General features: G+C 36.5%; 1 protein-coding gene, 1 long non-coding RNA gene and 1 pseudogene across 2 annotated transcripts in view; 2 read left to right on the forward strand and 1 right to left on the reverse strand.

Moving 5' to 3' along the window:
* LOC132503879 (uncharacterized) overlaps window positions 1–20,072 on the forward strand; it is a 43,694-nt gene that overhangs the window by 7,718 nt on the left and 15,904 nt on the right. Inside the window, exon 2 of the long non-coding RNA XR_009534658.1 lies at window positions 1,164–1,234. This is a non-coding gene — a long non-coding RNA (uncharacterized LOC132503879). The remainder of the gene's footprint in view (window positions 1–1,163; window positions 1,235–20,072) is intronic.
* YES1 (YES proto-oncogene 1, Src family tyrosine kinase) overlaps window positions 2,150–20,072 on the reverse strand; it is a 75,910-nt gene continuing 57,987 nt past the window's right edge. The window contains exons 6-13 of the mRNA XM_060120731.1: window positions 18,580–18,683; window positions 18,343–18,492; window positions 17,218–17,373; window positions 16,870–17,049; window positions 10,940–11,016; window positions 9,623–9,776; window positions 6,351–6,482; window positions 2,150–5,506 (exon numbers count right to left, since the gene is read on the reverse strand). Of these exons, the coding sequence (XP_059976714.1) occupies window positions 5,298–5,506; window positions 6,351–6,482; window positions 9,623–9,776; window positions 10,940–11,016; window positions 16,870–17,049; window positions 17,218–17,373; window positions 18,343–18,492; window positions 18,580–18,683 (1,162 nt within the window). The 3' untranslated portion in view covers window positions 2,150–5,297. The remainder of the gene's footprint in view (window positions 5,507–6,350; window positions 6,483–9,622; window positions 9,777–10,939; window positions 11,017–16,869; window positions 17,050–17,217; window positions 17,374–18,342; window positions 18,493–18,579; window positions 18,684–20,072) is intronic.
* LOC132503877 (small ribosomal subunit protein eS26-like) lies at window positions 15,253–15,628 on the forward strand (annotated as a pseudogene).

Genomic DNA, 20,072 nt, shown 5'->3' on the forward strand with positions numbered 1-20,072 from the left:
AACTGCAAAGTTGTTTCTTTTTATTTCTCTTGTCCCTATTACCACTTGGGCTGGGGGCAATTTTTTACTTCGGATTCTCGAAGTCCTCCAGCTTCCTCATGCTAACTTGACCTTTAAGATGTGACTGAAGGTGTACTGAACTGCTCCCCTGTGTATGTGGGAAACCTAGTGTCTGTCCCTCCCAGGGTCTCTGAAGCGCTTGGCGGACTTTTATTTTGTCACAACATTTAAACTCTTACATGTGAAATCCACCCCTCCCCTTTTTTGTACCTTGTCAACCCTCTGGACATTCCCCTAATCCCTTTACTTCCCCAAATGCCACCCACCCAGGGTGTGTAGCAGAGCTGAAGGAAAGTTTGTGGTAACAGAGGAGAGCTGATCAAGCATCTTAGACATCTTGTTTCTTGAAGGTCTGTCGGCCTTTCCTGCTACTGTGGGGTTCTCACACCATTTAACTTGGCTTTTATTGTTTTACTAATTTTCTGGGTATCTCCTTTTTCTTCCATTTCCTCTTTTTCTTAGGTCAGCACTCCCACCCCCTCATTCCTATTCATTTTTCATTCTACTCATGAATTGAATGATTCATTCATTCTTGGAGTGTTACATCTAACTAGTCTGTTCAATGGAGTTTTAACATATATGGCTACCAATTTTTGAAAAATAGAAATTTAATTGAAAAATTCTTAAAAGGTTCCAATTTAGAAATTAAGAGTTTTGAATATGCTCAACGTTTGGTGTGTTCTCTCCATTTAATAAGGTCTTATGGTAACTTAACATTTAACAGAATATTGTATATTGCTACTGTTCCAAAAATGTTACTGTTTTGCATTAACTCTCACTTTGACATATAACATAAGAGTTTCCAATTTTCTACTGATACATCTAGTGGTGGCATGATGAGCATCAGTCAGGGTCCCAGCTGGAAACAAATAGCACACTCGAATTAAGATAAATCAAGGATATTTACAAATGGGGGGGGGCAGGATAAGGGAACCACAAGAATTAATGCAGCAACCAACATTAACAGAAGCACCCCTAAGGCAGAAAAGATAGGGGATGGGAGGTCCCCCAAAGGAGAGGAGGTCCCTTCAGTTGGAGGACATAGCCAGCCCAACCTCACAGGGAGTGAACCAGGGGAATAAATACCTTGACCTCTCTTTCAGGTTCTCCAGTCTTCTGCTAGAGCTCCTCGTTGGCTCAGCCCAAGAGGAATCCAGAGCAAGGGAACCCACTGGTGAGTACAGGCCAGCCTTCCAGCAGAGTATGGCTGTGGAAGGACAAATGGAAGACACCGGGCACACATTGCTTATTTTAATCAGAAATATTCCTTTCTGTATCGACAATTTGTTAATTAATCGGGACTCTGCTGTTGAAGGAAACTCAACTTGATGTCTTAAAAAAAAAAAAAGTAAAGAAAGAAAGAAAATGGAAGAAAGGCAGGGGAGGAGCTGATTTTAGGGAAATAAATGCTGTTCAGGCACACACTCTCCTCCTCATCTCTGCATATGCTTGTTTGTTTTGTATCCAAGTGGGGACCTGGACTCCAAGAGCATTGAGCATTGGGGTAGATCTTTAGAGCAGTATAATCAGACAAAGGATGATTCATCTTCCAACTCCATGGAGAAAAGTCTCAGAGAACTTTACTAGGAGATTTAAATCTTGATTAAAAGAATAAATCAAGGGATGAATAAACATTTGAATAGACAGGATGGGAAGACTGATTGGAAAGATGTTATTTCTTATAAGTTAACTTATAACCATAATGTAATCCTAACCAAAATCTCACCTGAACTTTTTTGGAGTATGAAAAATAAAGTCTAAACTTCATCAAGAACTTGCCAGAATACCAAGATGAAGAAAAAAAAAAGGAATCGCAAAGGCAACTTGCTTAACTATTAAAATGCACTATCAAGTGATTAGTCATTGAAAGTAGTGACGTCAGAATGGCCAGTTAACTGGACAAAACCAATACAGTGGGCATGGATTAACCAATAATTGGTGCTGGGAAAATTAACTGTATGGGAAACAATCATGCTAGACTCATAAGTCACATTTTATACCCAAATAACTTCCAAACGAATTAAAGAGTGATGTAAAACACAAAAGCATAAAATGTAACAGATGAGATGAATATTTAATCTTGGGATGCAAAGAACTGTTTAGGCATAAAAAAGATTTGATAACATACAAATGTACAACTTAAATGTCAAAAAAGTTACATGCAAACTTAAAAGGCAAACAGCAAACTAGGAAAACATTCTTAAGTTGAGAAACTATTACCGTACTGTATAAAAATATTTAATAAATGCTTACTAAATGATGTTTGTTGATTAAATGTTAATTTTCTGAAATCATTAGGGAAAAACAAAGTTAATAATTTTGATAATATAACAGTAAACGGCAATTAATATTATTACCTTATTGAAAATAACAAATGCTTTTGATTGGCCATTCATAATTTAGTATCTTATTTTCATTAAACCTATAATAGAAGTATAAAACACACATAGAAATAAGGCTCACATATTTTTCATTTTTAGAAAACTGAATTCTTTATGATCAAAAGTAGTTATTCTATTTTATACCCTTCACACAGATTCTTCTGTGAATAGCTTCACTTAAATCACTTAGGTTTCTCTGTATAATACATTAAAACTGTAGTTGCTGATATAATTAAAAAAAAAAAAACCTGTAAAAATAATGTCACTCACTCACCTGACATGGAAAATTAACCACACAGAATGAGTTCAATAATGTTCTGAATTTCATAAAGAATTGATTTAACTCTGCTCGAGAGTCATAACTCAACACTTTTTTCCCCAATGGAAGAAGAAACAGAATATACTTTGCTTTAAATACCAATTCTTAAAAAACTGATGAGAAAGTATTAGTAGTGGCTAAAAAGATAAATCGGTGCATTCAATGAAAATTTTTATTTCAATTATCCACAAAACAATATAATAACACTTTATAAAAATATTAAGTTTTAGGCTACCATTATTCATTTAAAAAAGTGTGCTAGAAGGCTGTTTTTGCCAACTTCCTCTTTTGGTAAGGAAAACACATTAAGAGGTTGAAGAAGAAAAGCTGTTGGAAAAAATCTTCAAATGTACAAAGTTGTTTATTTTTCTCAACAATTTAAAAATACATAACCATTTAAACTGAATACACATTAAGTTAGTGTTTTATTTCCTAACTATACAATCGATATTATAAAGAACTGCTCCATTCAGTTAAAACCTAATGAATACCATCAACTTTTTCTGGCCTATTTTTCTGAAGAGAATTAGTACATAAACATATAATTTTATCCTTTTTAAAATGCTTAGAAAAATTGTAATATCATAGTTCACACAAAGCCCTTTAAAACTCTGATGTCACAGGTTGTAGACGTTAAAGGTAAGTGATGACAGCAGAATTCTTGGGAAAACCCTCTTGGAAGAGGGATTCAATACTAAGCAGGTTACGTAAACATAAGAAGCCACCACAATTTTTAGTACCAGAACTGTTGCCAACCTGCATGAAGTTCATCTGTCACATTTTAAAATGGTTTGAATCTCAACAGAGAGACCACAGCACAGAATTTTAAATTTAACGATCAAATCAGGTATGTGATGGTGGTCAGTAATAATATTCCTAAAATACTGGGACCTGATGTGTTGCTTTATTTAAAGTGTGACTATAAAAGAGAGTATTTTAAAACGTAAATACCAGACTTTCATTTGTCAGATTCAGTCCCTTTGCTAGACACTTAAACCAGTGATGCTGCTATTCAAATTCGTATTTTGGAATTTTCTTTTTGAGTTAGTCATGAAAATCAGTATTATTCTGTACGTTTCACTTCTGTACTTTAAATAGGCAAAATCTGTCCCCCTCTTTTCACCACTGCTATTATTCCGAATATGTTTTCCTCCTCAAATCAACTAAATTCTAGAAGGGAAAAAATGATCATCATTAAGCATATTTAAAAAGTGAATGTAGATTCAAACATGGATTTGAAACCTGGAGTTCTAAAAATGTTTTGCATAAAAGCTGTATCACTGGAATTAGTGGGAAGCCTTAACTTAGCTATTTTGAGGCTTATAGCACTCATTTAGTATTTATGTTAAGAAAGATTAGTTTTATAGTCATACCTTATAACTCTTAAAATCTCAGAAAATAAGTGAGGAGCTTTGAGTGCCAGCAAAGCCATTTTGTCACTCTGTAACGTCAACATTAAACATTACATTCCATCTCTCTATCTGTAAAACTTTCACATTTTCTTTTCTCATATTTCTTTAAATACATTTTCCTCTCTGTTAGTCTATATTCAATAAGAGCAAAAGTGCATTCAAGTCCCTGATCTAGTGATATTTTATATTTGTGGCACCCATCATCATAAGTACATATTAGCAATCTCACAGTACCAGTCTGTTTTTCAAAAAGAACTATTTAAATGCTGGGTTTATTTTTTTCCATGCTATCTAAAGATTAAAAGATTTCCCCTTGGGTTGGATAGTATGATTTCAATTATATATTGCCTTTAAAAAAAATCAGTGCAACCTTATAAAAGATTAACCCATATTCTAGTTACCTTCATTATTTTAAACTGAGCTATTCAGAAATGATTAAAGTGAAAAATTTCTTCTACTTTCCAGTTCCATGAGTATACTGAGTATTAACATAGTGCATTATACTTTCAAATTCCACTGCTGTTGTCTAACATTTAATCAAGTTTTAGATGCTGTTTATATTCCTTTTTGCTTCTAAAGACCTGGCCCACTTCCATGCAAACAAAGGCATATATTAATGTTGCATATTAACTGTTCAACTTAGAAAAAACTTTTAAGAATAATAAATGCAAGAAATTTTTAAAAATTGGAATGGAATTGTTTGGTCCCGTGAAGTTCTGTAATTCTAGATTTTATTATGGTATAACTTTTTAATCTCCCAAGTTTTGTCTATACTGATTGATAAATTTCTCTTAATTATGAGTTTGGGGAATAAAAGAAAGGTAGTGATTCATAAACAGTAGCCTTGTTGCTCTTCATTGTCATGCTATCACTCACACAGTCATCAATATCTTAACTATACTTTCTTTGGACCCTGAAATAAGCTGAAAAATTCATCATTGGTACTTTAGAGTTTAACACTTAGGGAAAAAAAAAGTGGTTTTGTGCAACCACATCTGTAATTCCAGTTTACCATCAAAAACATGCAGGGTGAAGATTTTCTTCTTTTAATTCCTGTACGTGAGGAAGTCTACACAAGTTCTTTACATTTTGGCAGATTTGTCCATATAAAATTGGCTTCTCGGATTATAAATTTTCTCCTGGCTGGTACTGTGGCTCTGTAGCAGTGAAGTAGTCTTCCAAGAAGGACTGGATATATTCAAACGTTGGTCTTTCATCAGGGTCCTTCTTCCAACAAAGATTCATCAATTCATGTAGGGACTCTGGACAGCCCTGCGGGCACGGCATCCTGTACCCTCGTTCCACCTGTTCCAGCACCTCGCGGTTTACCATACCTATCACGCAAGATTCAAACACCAAAAAACAGTGACGCCAAACTCCACTAGCAAAAAGAAAAAATCCCCTAACCACTAACTAATTGGAGGTATATTCGAGTGAGTTTATTTAGTGAAGCGATTCTTTCAACAAAGAAATAAAGTGAATTTTAAATGTCAAAATACATCAACAAGAGCTTAGAAAATGCTAATCTGTTTCAACGTATCTTTCTTCATTCCACCTAAAATCTGGCTTTTAATACGAATGCCTTCAATGAGAATTCAGAGTGCTACTCTGAGGTACTTATACTTTCTGATACTAACAGTTAATAATGACCAAACTTAGGCTAATGAGGAACAGTGGCCAAGAACTTTCAAACAGGAATTCAGAAGAAAGAGTGCTAGTCCTGGTTTTGCCAAATACACTAATTATGTTATTTTATATCAAGTCACTTCCTTGAAACAGTTTCCTTATCAACTGTCACCTGTTTGACTTACCTCAAGTTATTACACAGTTCCTTTCTTGTATTCCTCTGTAATCCCCACCAACCCCATCAGCAGTGCACCCTGTGTTATCACAGGGTAAGCATACCCTCAATTACCTGGGGAAGGAGAGGACTAGGATATATTTATGCTCATCTCCTAAGAGAACAGCAGAGCGAAAAGGCCCTTTTAGAAAATGCCCTAAAGGGAGAAAACTGAGCACACCTTACCCTATCTCAAGGACTGTGGCTCTCATAGACTGCTCCCCATCCAATGACAAAAAAAAAAAAAAAAAGAGACAGAGAGAGAAAAATAAACGTCTCCCCCAACCCCTTACACTTTTGCTCATAATAAACTCCAGTTACATGAAATGCAAACTTACCTGGATATGGCACTCTGCCCTTTGTTACCAGTTCCGTCTGCAGAATTCCAAATGACCATACATCAGACTTTATTGTAAATCGACCATATAGTGCAGCCTCAGGAGCTGTCCATTTGATTGGAAATTTTGCACCTAAAACAGTATTGACAAGCTTGCTTCAGTAACTTGCTTTTCTCTATTTGTGTAAATATGACATAAGCAAGGTTAATTTTTTGTCACTATCCCTACTGTACATGTCATCAGTGTCAAATTCTTCAAAAGTACAAGATACATGGGAAAATTTTCTTTAATACTATTTAAAATTTGCATTAATAAAAATCACATTTCTTCCTGATAAGATATTCAATGACACAATGGCTGATGGGGATAGAAAATTATTCAAGAAAATAGAGGTGGGGGCGTCCCTGGTGGCGTAGTGGTTAAGAATCCGCCTGCCAATGCAGGGGACACGAGTTCAAGCCCTGGTCCCGGAAGATCCCACATGCCATGGAGCAACTAAGCCCATGCACCACAACTACTGAGCCTGTGCTCTAGAGCCCGCAGGCCACAACTACTGAAGCCCACGCGCCTAGAGCCCGTGCTCCGCGACAAGAGAAGCCACTGCAATGAGAAGCCCGTGCACCTCAACGAAGAGTAGCCCACGCACAGCAACGAAGACCCAACGCAGCCAAAAATAAATAAATAAATAAATATTTTTAAAAAAGAAAAGAGAGGTAAAAACTCTAGTAAGAAGCAACCAAATACATGGGTTATAGGATCTATAACTTTTAAGTCAGTCTAGCTCCTAGTAGTTCTGTTGGTTGCCAAGAACCTATTCTATCGGTTCTAACGTCTACTGCCTTTCAACCACAATCTCCTTTCTAAATATTTTATGATATCTCTCTGGAAAATTTTATTGTACTATCATTTTTAAAAGACTAAAAAATATTTAGTCAAACATTTAGTGTATACTTACTTTTTATGCACAAGACATTATGCTAATTGTTATAGGAGACACAAAAACATAGCCTTTGTGATGTTTATACACTTACAGTGAAAATGAGATTATAGATGTCTTAAATACTTGAAGTTCCTTATATATGTATATAATGTTGTAAAATAGTTCTTTAGATGTTCAAACAGAAGATCAATTTTCATTAGCACAATCACAAAAGGTTTCATTTAAAAAGTGGAGGCTAAGTTTAGCCTTAAAGAATGCTTAGAATTTTTGCAGGTAAAGATTAAAGAACAATAGGAAGATATTTCAGCTGGAGGGAACAGCACAAACGTATGGAGATTGAAAAGAAAGCACTGTGTTGAAGACAGGGTTTCTCAACCTGGGAACTACTGGCATTTGGGGCTGGATAATTCTCTGCTTGGTCAGGGCTAGCTTGTACTTTGCAGGGTGTTTAGTGGTATGCTGGGCCACCCCCAGTAGATGCCAGTAGCAGCCTCCCAGTTGTAACAACTAAAAATGTCTAAAGGGACTTCTCTGGCGGTCTAGTGGTTAAGACTCTGCACTTCCACTGCAGGGGGCACAGGTTCGATCCCTGATCGGAGAACTAAGACCCCTCATGGTGCGTGGTGCAGCCAAAAAAATAATAAAATAAAAATAAAAATGTCTCAAGAGGTTGCCAAATGTCCCTCGGCGAGCAGTACCACCACCCTGGTTGAGAACTGTGATTTAGGGAACAGTTCCCAGTGGTCTGCGTACCAATATGGTCAGTGACAAAAAGATACAGTCCAATGAAAAAAAGAGAAAAAAGATCACATATCAATTCATAAAGCTAAAATCACTAATTTATAGGTATATTCTTTATTCTGAGATTACATTCTTCCTGCTTGTGTAGTGTTAAAATGCTCTTTCTTTTATGAAATGATGGTAATAGTGGATAGCTGAGAAAAGGTTTTTTTGGTATATCTACTAAATAAATCTTTGCTAACCTTTACGTTGGTCTTACTAGTTTGTATTGAAATAGTCTGTTTATAATTCAGTTGCAGACAGACATTAGTCAGTGAGCTCCCTGACAGCAGAAATCATGCCTCTTACAGCTGTGCCCTGACGTCCAGCACGTGGAAGGACTCAAATGTTTGTTAAAGACAAGCTGGAACTAGACAGTAGGAGATGATGAATGCCAAGGTATCTTTTTCATAGGTGTGGAGGCCTGAAGGTTTCATCAGGATGAACAACCTATGTGCTGATCTGCACTCGACCTTACTTACTCTCTGCCTGTCAAAGTTACACTCTTTCTTTTCATAGTGGACTGAGCGTCCACTATGTTAGGTAATGTCAGGCACTCTACATCTATTAATGCATTAAGTTTCACAACAATCTTGAAAAGTATTACCATCTAATATTTATAAGTGAGGAGACTGAGGCCCAGTCAAAAAGGTTAGGTAACTTGGGTGAAATCTCTGGGCTAACAGGAGATGGAACTGGAACTCAAAAACCCATACTCTTGAACATATGTATAAATATAACTGATTCATTTTGTTGTAAAGCAGAAACTAACACACCATTGTAAAGCAATTATACTCCAATAAAGATGTTAAAAAAATTTTAAAAATAAAAAAAAATAAAGAGGGAGGGAAGACACAACCTTGACTTTAAAAAAAAACAAAAACCATACTCTTTCTGTATGCATATATTTTGTCCTTTAAATGTATACTGAATGAGAGCTCAGAGAGATAGACACCAAATAAAAGAAGTGACCTGTTGTAATTTCTGTAAGCTCCCCTCCCTCACTGTTTACAGTGTCAATCTTATAAGTGTTTTTATTTACTATAATTTTATATATAATAAAGAATTATTGTAAATCTGGCACAGAACTGGTTTCCAAAGCCTTTATAAAATTGTATGCTATTTCTTAATACATTAATTCCTAGTCCTTAGTGTAGTAAAAATTGGATGGTTCTGAAGTTCGTTACAAAAGTTATTTTAAAATGTTTCTTATTTGTTGGCATGCCAAAGGAAGTGTGAAGAGAATACTGCTTGCTATATTTATAATGCAAAGAACACCCACAGTTAGATTCTTCCTTGGGGGAAATAACTATCAGAAAGCCACAGTACTATGCACTGTGTATAATTTTATGAATAAAAATCAATGTTTTTATGACTTTTTTTTTCTTTTCCTTTCTTTTTTATTGGAGTACAGTTGCTAATGTTTCTATGACTCTTCTGAGCAGACCGAGAGCTGTTCTTCTTATTCTGTAAAACCCTGTATATTCAAAAGAATGGTAAGAAAAATCCATCGAAAATGAGGTTACAAGCATTTATTAAAAAGCCATTTTACCTTGTCTAGCTGTATACTCATTGTCTTCAATTAACCTTGCTAAGCCAAAATCTGCTATTTTGCACACAAGGTTTTCTCCTACAAGAATGTTAGCAGCCCGAAGATCTCGATGAATATAGTTCATTCTTTCAATATATGCCATACCATCAGCAATCTTGGGAAGAAAAAAAACATATGATACAAAGGGAAGGAGGGAGAGGACAATTCTGGTTAATGTTAAGCCAGATCGCTGAAGAATCATATATCTTCAAAAGAGATGATGGTAACGGGGCATAGTCTAGCAGATAATAATAAGAACAGAAAACCTTTTAATGGAGTGGGGGGAGGGAGAGGAGGATACGGAGGGAGAGAGAGGGAAGGAGAGAAGGAGAGGGGATAGGGGAGTAGGAGAAAGGCCCACAAAGCCTGAAGCATTTACCTGGCCCTTTCCAGAAACAGTTTGCTGGCCCCTAGTACAGAGGGGCTCAGAGCCTTGAGCTCAGGTGTGTGGACGAGGCTTGACATATGCTAAAGTCTCACAGGTACGGTTTCTTGGTATAAAGTTTCTCTAAATTGCTAGATCCCATGGACATCTGGACACTCACTGAGAGAGGAGTCTTAGACCCAATATGTCAACCAAAGCCAATAAAAGGCCCCTTGAATACCTACCACACACCTGAATATAACTTTTAATAGTTTTCAGATCCAGAATAGTAAAACTATCCCATCTTTAACTGTATACTGCCATCTTAATTCTTGTTTTGGACTATATTAAATAAGAAATTCAGCATATACTTTATCTTTATTTATTTATTTAAAGACCAATATTATTAATTATTTTAGGTATATTACTTTCCAACCTTCTATCCTGGTAGGATCAGTATGATTCTATGTTGCTTAATATCTGCCTATCTACGGCATCCCACTCCCAGCTTTGTTCAGGGCCTTTTGCAGCACACACTTTAGATTTCTAATATTTTCTTTAGAATAGCGATCATTCATTGACTTAAAATTTATCTACTGAAATATAAATACATATAGATTTTATACTTGTGGATGCATATGTTTCTGAAAGGCCATATGATACAGGAAAGCACTGTACTGGGAGTTACTTACCTGATTCTAATACTAATAAGTTATATGACTTTTAGATACCTGGGTCCTCAAGATACTACAGTATCTGTAACATACGAGTTCAGACTGGATTATCTGTAATGTTCCTCCCAGCTATAAAATTCCATGATTTCACTATTTGAACAATAGTATCTACTAAGATTAGTTTACATTTTTAATGTACACTTGCAATTCAAATGGACACATGTATAAACACACAAGTACCTGAGCAGCCATGTCAACCAGTTGTGGGAGCTTCAAGTACTTTCCATCTCCCTCCTTCAGGAAATCTAATAAGCTCCCTGTAACAGACAGCAAGACATTCATAAAAAATAAGCAAATCTTAAATCAGAATTGCAACAAACATTCCCCTACCTCCAAACAAATCATATCACAATACAAAACTTCAGCTTTTTATTCTTCAATATTTTTTGCAGCTTTGGAATTTCTGAATAATTATCTTTAAGATTCTAGAAGAGGGCCCTAAACTGAATTTTTTAAAACTTTTGATAACATGAAAAAAAAAGGGAAAATGCAATCATCTCACCAGATTACAGACATTCTTTCCTTGTTTGCTTTGATCAAAATCAGCCCAATTTTTAGTCAAAAAGTAGTATTAGATACTTATATTTTTAAGTCAATCTGTAACAAGAGCTCAGACAACTTGAGGACATCTTGGGGTACTTGAAACTAAAGCTAGGTGGCTAAATAAATGAGTTGATATGAAGTGTTAGTACAACCAACTTCTCTCAATTTTAGCAGAAGATACCATGCAACAGCAAACTACTATGCATTACAGCAGAGATAAAGGTTGGAAAGAAAACGTCTAATTGCTATTCTATTACAGGTTAAAAACTTACCATGTACCTGAATTTAATCAAGAGAAAATATCAGACAAACCCAAATTAAGGCACATTTTATAAAGCAACTTTGTTCTCTTAAAAAAATAACGTTATGAAAGACAAGAAAAGCTGAGGACTGCTCCAGATTAAAGGAGACTAAAGAGATGGATGACTAAAAGCAATGCATGACCACGGACTGGATACCAGATCGGCGGGCGGGGTGGGGGGGATTGCTATAATCGTCACTGGGACAATCGGTGAAATCTGAATATGAACTGTATTTTAGGCAACAAAATTGTAACCATGTTACATTTCTTGAATTTGATCATTGTACTGTGGTTATGTAAGACCATGTTCTTGTCTTCAGAAGACAAACTCAAGTATTTAGAGGTAAAGCAAGCATAACGTCTGCAACGTACTCTCAAATGGTTCGGGAAAAAACCCTCACATTTATTCATACATATATATAGCACTGGGCGAATCTGGCTGAAACATACATGGGAATTCTTTGTATTATTTTTGCAACTTTTCTGTAAGTTTAAAAGTACTTCAAAATAAAAGTAAAATAAAACAAAAAACAAGGCAAGGCAAAGAAAGCCCTTTCCGTGTTGACAGGACTATGAAGCAAGACATAGTCATGACTTAGTATCTTCATTTATAGAGATTCAAAGTCAGGGAATATCTCTCTTCCTCTGGTCCGTCTATGGCAGGGAGGACATGTTACTGTGTTTCTCCATTTATCTGCCCTTTCAAATATTTACTGAGGGTCTACTACATGTGAGGCACTGTAAAAGGCATAGAAGATACAAAGATAAATAAGATCTTAAAATACTATATGAAAGTATAGTATATAGATCTAGAAACTATATGCACACAAATAAATATTGTCCAGTAGGCGTTATAAAAGTTACTGTAAAAACTACAGTGGAGACACGATGGATCTGGTTAATTCTATGGAAAAATCAGGAAAGGCTTCACAGAGGAGATGCATCTTGAAGAAGAATGGGGTCAGATAGAGAATTCCAGGAAGACAATAACAAGTACAAAGGCAGTAATTCATGAAATGGCACAGTAAGTTCAAGGAACTGAAAACGGTCCTTCCTATGCAAGAACATGGGCACAAAGATGGGAACTGATGAGAAAGAGGCTGCAGGAGTCAGAACACAGAAGGCAATGCATAAATGGACTTTATCTTTTTTATATGAAGTTTTATAGAGAAGCAATATGATCAGATTTATGTTGAAAAAGCAATCAGTCCAATTTGATGAATGATATTGTACTAAAACTGCATAAAAGGAATAAGTTTAAAAGTTCCTGCAATAGTCTAGGAAAGAGTGAGAAGAGGAACATTTCCAGAGGCACTTAATAAATGGAATTAACAGCCCACAATGGACTATTATTACATAAGGGGGTGGGAAAGTGAAGACTGCGGGGCCTCATTGCCAAAGTCTGTGTTTCTAACAAGTGTCCAGGTGATGCTACTGCTGCCGCACCCAATGTTCCAGAGTCTCTTTCCCCTTTCCAAAAATGGCAAGTACAAGAATATTCACTGCAGCACTGTCTGTGGTGGTGCAAACTAAAAGCAACCTACATGTTCATTGGGAAAGGAATGAATAAACAATGGAACACTCATACAGAATTTCATTCAATAGTTAAAAGTACACAAATGAGATCTTCCCTTATCCACATGAATAACTCTCAAGCACGTAATGTTGAATGAAAATAAAGCTGGTTAAATTTATGTAATTTAAAAATATACAAATACTGTTAATAGGTAACTATATATTAGTAAAAGTATATCAACAGGAAAAACAGAGATGGGAAAAGCAACAACTTCAAAACTGAGGTTACCTCTGAAGGGAATGGGCTCAAGGAGGGGTAAAAACAAGGATTAAGTTAAATCTTTAATGTGTTGTTTCCTTAGTAGAAAGATCTGAAGCAAATATGGCAAAATGTAAACATTAGTTAAATTTGGATGGTAGGGACATGGGTGTTATGGTATTCTTTGTATGTTTGAAATATTCTGTAATTTAAAAAGAGTAAAATGGCTAGTTAGGAAGTAAAGATGTAATACTGTCTTCTTTAAAGAATCCTGGGGCTTCCCTGGTGGTGCAGTGGTTAAGAATCCACCTGCCAACGCAGGGGGACAAGGGTTCAAGCCCTGATCCCGGAAGATCCCACATGCCACAGAGCAACTAAGCCCGTGCGCCACAACTACTGAGCCTGCGTTCTAGAGCCCGCGAGCCATAACTACTGGAGCCCATGTGCCTAGAGCCTGTGCTCCGCAACAAGAGAAGCCACTGCAATGAGAAGCCCACACACCGCAACAAAGAGTAGCCCGCACTTGCTGCAACTAGAGAAAGCCCATGCACAGCAATGAAGACCCAATGCAGCCCAAAATAAATAAATAAATTAAAAAAAAGAAAAAGAATCTTGGCTGTGAAGGAAAGCAAAAGGTAAAGAGAAGTCGGTGAAAAGCAGATGTTGGGACCAAGAGAGGATTTTCTTTTTAAACGAAAGGAAGGATTTAACTGTCCTTAAACAGAGGAAGGAACACTTCTTTTTCTTAGCCTGCAAGACAGACTGATGTTATATAAATACGCTGCATGACAATGTTGAATATACAGAAAGAAGCAAAAGCTACAGTTCTTTGTTTCGGGATTTAGAATCTAGATAAGGAGCCATGATCAATCCACTATGTAGAACATCATTCAGTGTATGATCATTGCTAAAACAGTGCAAAGGCTGCAAAGCACAGAAATCCAGGACTGGAATGTGTGTTATTTTGACAATTCTTTTTTTCTGATCTTTAATTACAACAAATCCCCCCTCCCTTAAAAGTTTCTTATATCCATTTATCAGAACATTTTGGATCACATCAGTGGGTCCTTAACCTTTTTTTGGTCATGGGTTATTTTGAGAATCTGATGAATGAGAGTCTATGGACTCTCTTTCTAGAAAAACATACATAACTGTGCAAAGATTGACAGAGAACTTCAGAGGAAGTTCACTGACCCTCTGAAGCTCATTCATGGCAGAGAGAGCATGTATTTGATAAGTAATTATGAAACCAATTCAGAGCAGTCCTTAAGTCGGTCTCATATACCTCTCTGGCCTCATTTCCAACCAGTTACCTTCTACACTTTCCACTACCCATGGTTTTGTTCCCCATTTCCTCATAGCTCTGCAGAAAAATACTGGTACCCTTCACTTTACTTATTCATGTCCTTCATAATCTTAAAGGGTATTTCAAGACTTGTCTTTTCTACTGATATTTCTCATTTTATTCCAACCTATGTTATCTCTTCCTCAATTTCTATGTTACTTACTGAATGTGTCAAAACACCTAGAAATCCATTATGCTTTGAACTTGTTTGTTGATAGCGAGCTGTTATTTACTTTTATACTGAAAATTAACTTATCGGGTTAGTCTTTTCTCTCTTAATTCAATGTAAGTTGGTTAGATGGCTTTATTTCTTTGATACCTTATAATACTGGCACACTGTTTATATATTAGAAGCATTCAATACATTTTAATTGTTAACAATTTCTAGAGCATTCTGATTATAAAGAGAACACACGAAGCAATAAGTCTGGATAGATTATGGAGGGCCAAGTTCTAAGTGCCTGAATAGCAAGATGGGGAATTACAGAGTTTAAAACTAGAAGGGCCTCTCTCGCCTCCCTGCTTCCAAGATGACCAAGAAAAGAAGGAATAATGGTCACCCCAAAAAGGGCCGCGGCCACGTGCAGCCTATTCGCTGCACCAACTGTGCCGGATGTGTGCCCAAGGACAAGGCCATTTAAGAAGCTCATCATTCGGAACATCGTAGAGGCTGCAGCCGTCAGGGACATTTCCGAAGCGAGTGTTTTCAACGCCTGTGTGCTTCCCAAGCTGTATGTGAAACTGCATAACTGGGTGAGTTGTGCCATTCACAGCAAGGTAGTCAGGAACCGTTCTCGGGAAGCCCATAAAGACCGAACACCTCCACCCCGATTTAGACCTGCGGGTGCTGCCCCATGACCTCCGCCAAAGCCCATGTAAGACGCTAAGTCCTTAAAGACTAAAGAAATAGTGTCCCCTGGAAAGACAATAAAATGGAAATTATATTTTAAAAAAAATAAAAAAATAAACTAGAAGGGGCATTTGTGATCTTGTATACTAAACCTCCCATCTAGAAATAATCCTAACCCAGCAATCTGACAACAGAGATTTCTACCATATTCCCCAATTAAATACTTCTTGAAATCAATATACAAAGCTAAACGGACCATTAGCTTTATCTCCACTATATTCTTATGCTATCAATATCCTGATTTAAACTTTCTCCTTGCCCCTTTTCTCCCTTCTAGTTCATCTAATGTACTCTGACATGGGATATTTGGCAGTTGTTTGAAGTAGAGATTCTTTGCCAAAAGTGCCATGTGCTTTGGGAGCTTTAGGTAATGTTTTGGCTCTCAATTAGTAGGCTGTGTCAATTCTTAACTTTTGGTTTTTCTGTTTCTTTTGGGGGGAAATATTTTCTTATGGTCAATGTGTAGCTTGTAGTTGGTCCTGTCACCACTAGATGGAACTACATCACTGATCAAGATGGACAAATGGTGAGGGATGACTCCATCAGTGGCTCTGACTAGTGACTCATTAAGACTAAGAAAAGGAGATAAAATTCAAGAGGATAAAAAGCAGGCCTGTCAGCAAGCATATTTGGTGACTTACTAGTTCCTCTTCTAATGCATCAGCAGCAAAGGGAAAAAGAGAGAAGAGCGACAGCCTTCCCTTCTTTCCCTGGCCCTAACCAACCCTGTTACTGAAGATCCCACACCTTGGGGTCTGGGGTTTGGAGAAACGGAGAAATTTCAGTTGACAGTAGTGGCAAAAAGTAGTTTCTAGGATTTCTGAGTGAGATTATATTAAAACTAGATAAAGTTAATTTTCTTAACTTTACCTGATTTCTTTGCTTTAGTACTAAAGATATAAATAGCTTTCTGATTGCATTATTTTAAATCAACTAGTGTGAATACTTCTTTTTTCACCTTCCCAGCTATTCCACTGACTTTAGTCAAATGGAATGAAGGACTATTTACTTTCAAAATAAATTCAGTGCCTTATTTCCTTTTTAAACTCCATACTATCATTTGGAATAACTGGAGCTAATTTCCATTAAACAAAATGTCAGGTTTTCTCTTTTCACATGTCTACATAAAAAATCTTAAGTTAGAAAATACAGTAAAAATCTGGATGCATAAAAACAGATGAAGACTTAAAATTTATTAATAACATGAATACCCCATGAAATACTAACATACACATACCTTTTGACATAAATTCAGTGACAATGTAAATTGGCTCTTCAGAAACAACAGCATATAGTGGAACAAGTTTATCATGTCTTAACTTTTTCATTATCTGAGCCTCTTGAAGAAAAGCTTCTGGCATCATTGTACCTGGTTTTAGTGTTTTGATTGCAACTTTTGTGGTTCCATTCCATGTTCCTAGAGAAACAACCCATATTTCATTATTTTAACCTATATTTTAAGAGATTTACAACAAACTTCAATGAGCAGCAGTAACCTCAAATATTTCAACATATCTTATCATAAATTGGGGCATTTTCATCTATGGCTAAACAATGACAAAAAACAAAAGTTCAGGCTCCTTACCCATCCATACTTCACCAAAACATCCTTGTCCTAGTTTAACCTCCAGTCGCAAAGATTCTCGAGGGATTTCCCAAGCATCTTTTGCTAGACCTTGAGTCTGGGGTTTCACAGTTGGACACACAGTTGTTAACTTATGGCATAAACCATCAGCATGTTCTAGATAAATGAATAAACTACACTGTAAAATGAATAACTTACAAAAATTAAGGTACATATAATTGTACCAGTGTTTTTAAAAGTTTAAATTACAGGAAATAAAAACAATGTTCTATCAGTTTTATTACAAAAGCACAAACACAAAAAGGGAGTTGCATAAAAGAAGCAAAACATACAAGAAGTCAAACATTTTATTAAATACATTTTAAAAGTTATGATTTATTATGTCCCATTATGTCCCAGCTATTGTGCTAATTCAGCGCTTTACAAATATCTCATATAAATAAAAGAGACTTAGAAAACTTAAGCAACTTTCACAAGGTGATCCAGTAAATACATGATAGAGATGGGTTTCAAACCCTAGATCTGACTGCCTCCAAAGTTCTGCTTTTGACCACTGTGCTTCATTTCTTCCCAAAGAGAATGTTACCATTAATTGTTATTTCTAAAAACCACAAGTGAGGAACTTCCCTGGTGGTGCAGTGGTTAAAGAATCTGCCTGCCAATGCAGGGGACACAGGTTCGATCCCTGGTCTGGGAAGATCCCACATGCCACGGAGCAACTAAGCCTGTGCGCCACAACTACTGAGCCTGTGCTCTAGAGCCCGCGCGCCACAACTACTGAGACTGCATGCCACAACTACTGAAGCCTGCACGCCTAGAGCCCTTGGTCCACAACAAGAGAAGCCCCTGCAATGAGGAGCCTGTGCACTGCAATGAAGAGTAGCCCCTGCTCTCCGCAACTAGAGAAAGCCCACGTGCAGCAACGAAGACCCAATGCAGCCAAAAAAAAAATGAACCCAACTCAATAGTAAGTATTATCTGTTCCTCATTTTAAAACTAAAATACACTGGGCACATACTGTGTATAAAGTAGCATGTTAGACCTTAAGAGACATGAAGACATGGATGCTGTCCTCATAAAATTGAACATGAGGAAATAATTTTCACCCTTGAAATATTCACGTACCTGTATAGTGTTTTACCAATTTCTGCAGAGTATCAAATTGTGCTCTGGTTGTGATATAGTATCCACCATTGTCAAGTTTCCTAATTTTGTAGTGTTTCACATTGTCACCCCTTACCTCATCCCAATCACGAATAGAGAGGGAATAAGCACCTAGAAGGGAAAATGAACACTTCTACTATACCTTTCTTAAAATACTGCCCAAGCAAATTTTTATACTTATATTAACAATATTCATACCTTTAGTAGTTTCACTCTCTCTTACTAAGAAAATACCTCGCTGATTCCCAGGATTCAGAAGTAATCTTTCAGCATCTTTTCTCCCCATTTTGCCAAAATACCATCTGGAAAAAAAAATGAGTAGTGTTCTGAGTTAGAAGTGTGTAATAAGCATCAGAAAAATTATACATAGATATTAGTAAGAATGGAGTGGGATAGGGAGGATGACAAAGAACAGAACACAGCTTTAAAATACAGTAAAACAGAATGAAAGATCTTTCTTAAATATTACAAGTATTACTATCAGAATATATTGTCATAGTATTTTCATGTATTAACTACTCAACAAGTCTCTTAAACTCCACCTGGCAGTCACAGGAACCGTAAATATAGAAGGAAAGGCAACAATGACAGTCTTTTAGTCAATGACAGATGAAAATATTAAGATTATAGTAGGAAGAGTAAAAGTGGTTCTCTGGCAACAGTGTGATCATTTGTATTCAGTAAGATGCAAGTAAACCATGTCCAAATTATTAGAGACTCTAAATTACTGTGGGTTCATTTAATACAGTTTTGTGAATAAAAATGCAATTTTTGCTGAGGAGGAGCCACAGAATAGTGGAGAAGAAAGACCAAAGGACAAAATGGAAAGTAACAAGTTCCAAAGCAGAACAGAGAGTTATGGAGACAAATTACACATCACTAATAAAAAGGCAAACAAATATTGATAGAGCACCTACTATGTGCAAGATGCTGGGTTAAGTGCTATGATATGAAGATGATGTATTATTTATGGATCCCAGATAAACCTGCTTTGTCATAAAAGTACAGGCATACCTCATTTTATTGTGTTTTGCTTTATTGCGTCTTTTAAAAAATTGTAGGTTTGTGGAAACCCTGGTCAAGCAAATCTATCAGAGTCATTTTTCCAATAGCATTTGCTAACTTCGCATCTCTGTGTCACATTTTGCTAAGTCTTGCAGTATTTCAAACATTTTCTTCCACATAAGACAGCAAACTTAACTGCTAAATGTTGTGTGTGATCTAACTGCTCCACCAACTGGCTGTTTCCCCAACTCCCTCTCCTCATGCCTCCCAACTCCCTGAGATACACAATGTTGAAATTAGGCCAAGTAATAACCCTACAATGGTCTAAGTGTTCCTTTCTCTGAGTGAAAGGAAGAGTCGATCAACATGGCAAACTGTTTTTGATTTAAGAAACTGCCACGGCCACTCCAGCCATCAGCCGCCACCGCTCCGATCAGCAGCCACCAACATGGAGGCAGGACCCTCTACAGCAAAACAACTATGGCTTGCTGAAAGCTCAGACAATGGTTAGATTTTTTAGCAATAAAGTATTTTTAATTAAGGTATGTACATAGTTTTTTTAGACATAGACTGTTGCACACTTAATATACCACAGTGTAGTGTAACCATAACTTTTATGCACTGGGAAACCAACTCACTTTACTGCAATATTTGCTTTATTATTGCTGTCTAGAACCAAATCCACA

Source organism: Lagenorhynchus albirostris, chromosome 14, assembly GCF_949774975.1.
Source record: "Lagenorhynchus albirostris chromosome 14, mLagAlb1.1, whole genome shotgun sequence".
NCBI lineage: Eukaryota > Metazoa > Chordata > Mammalia > Artiodactyla > Delphinidae > Lagenorhynchus > Lagenorhynchus albirostris.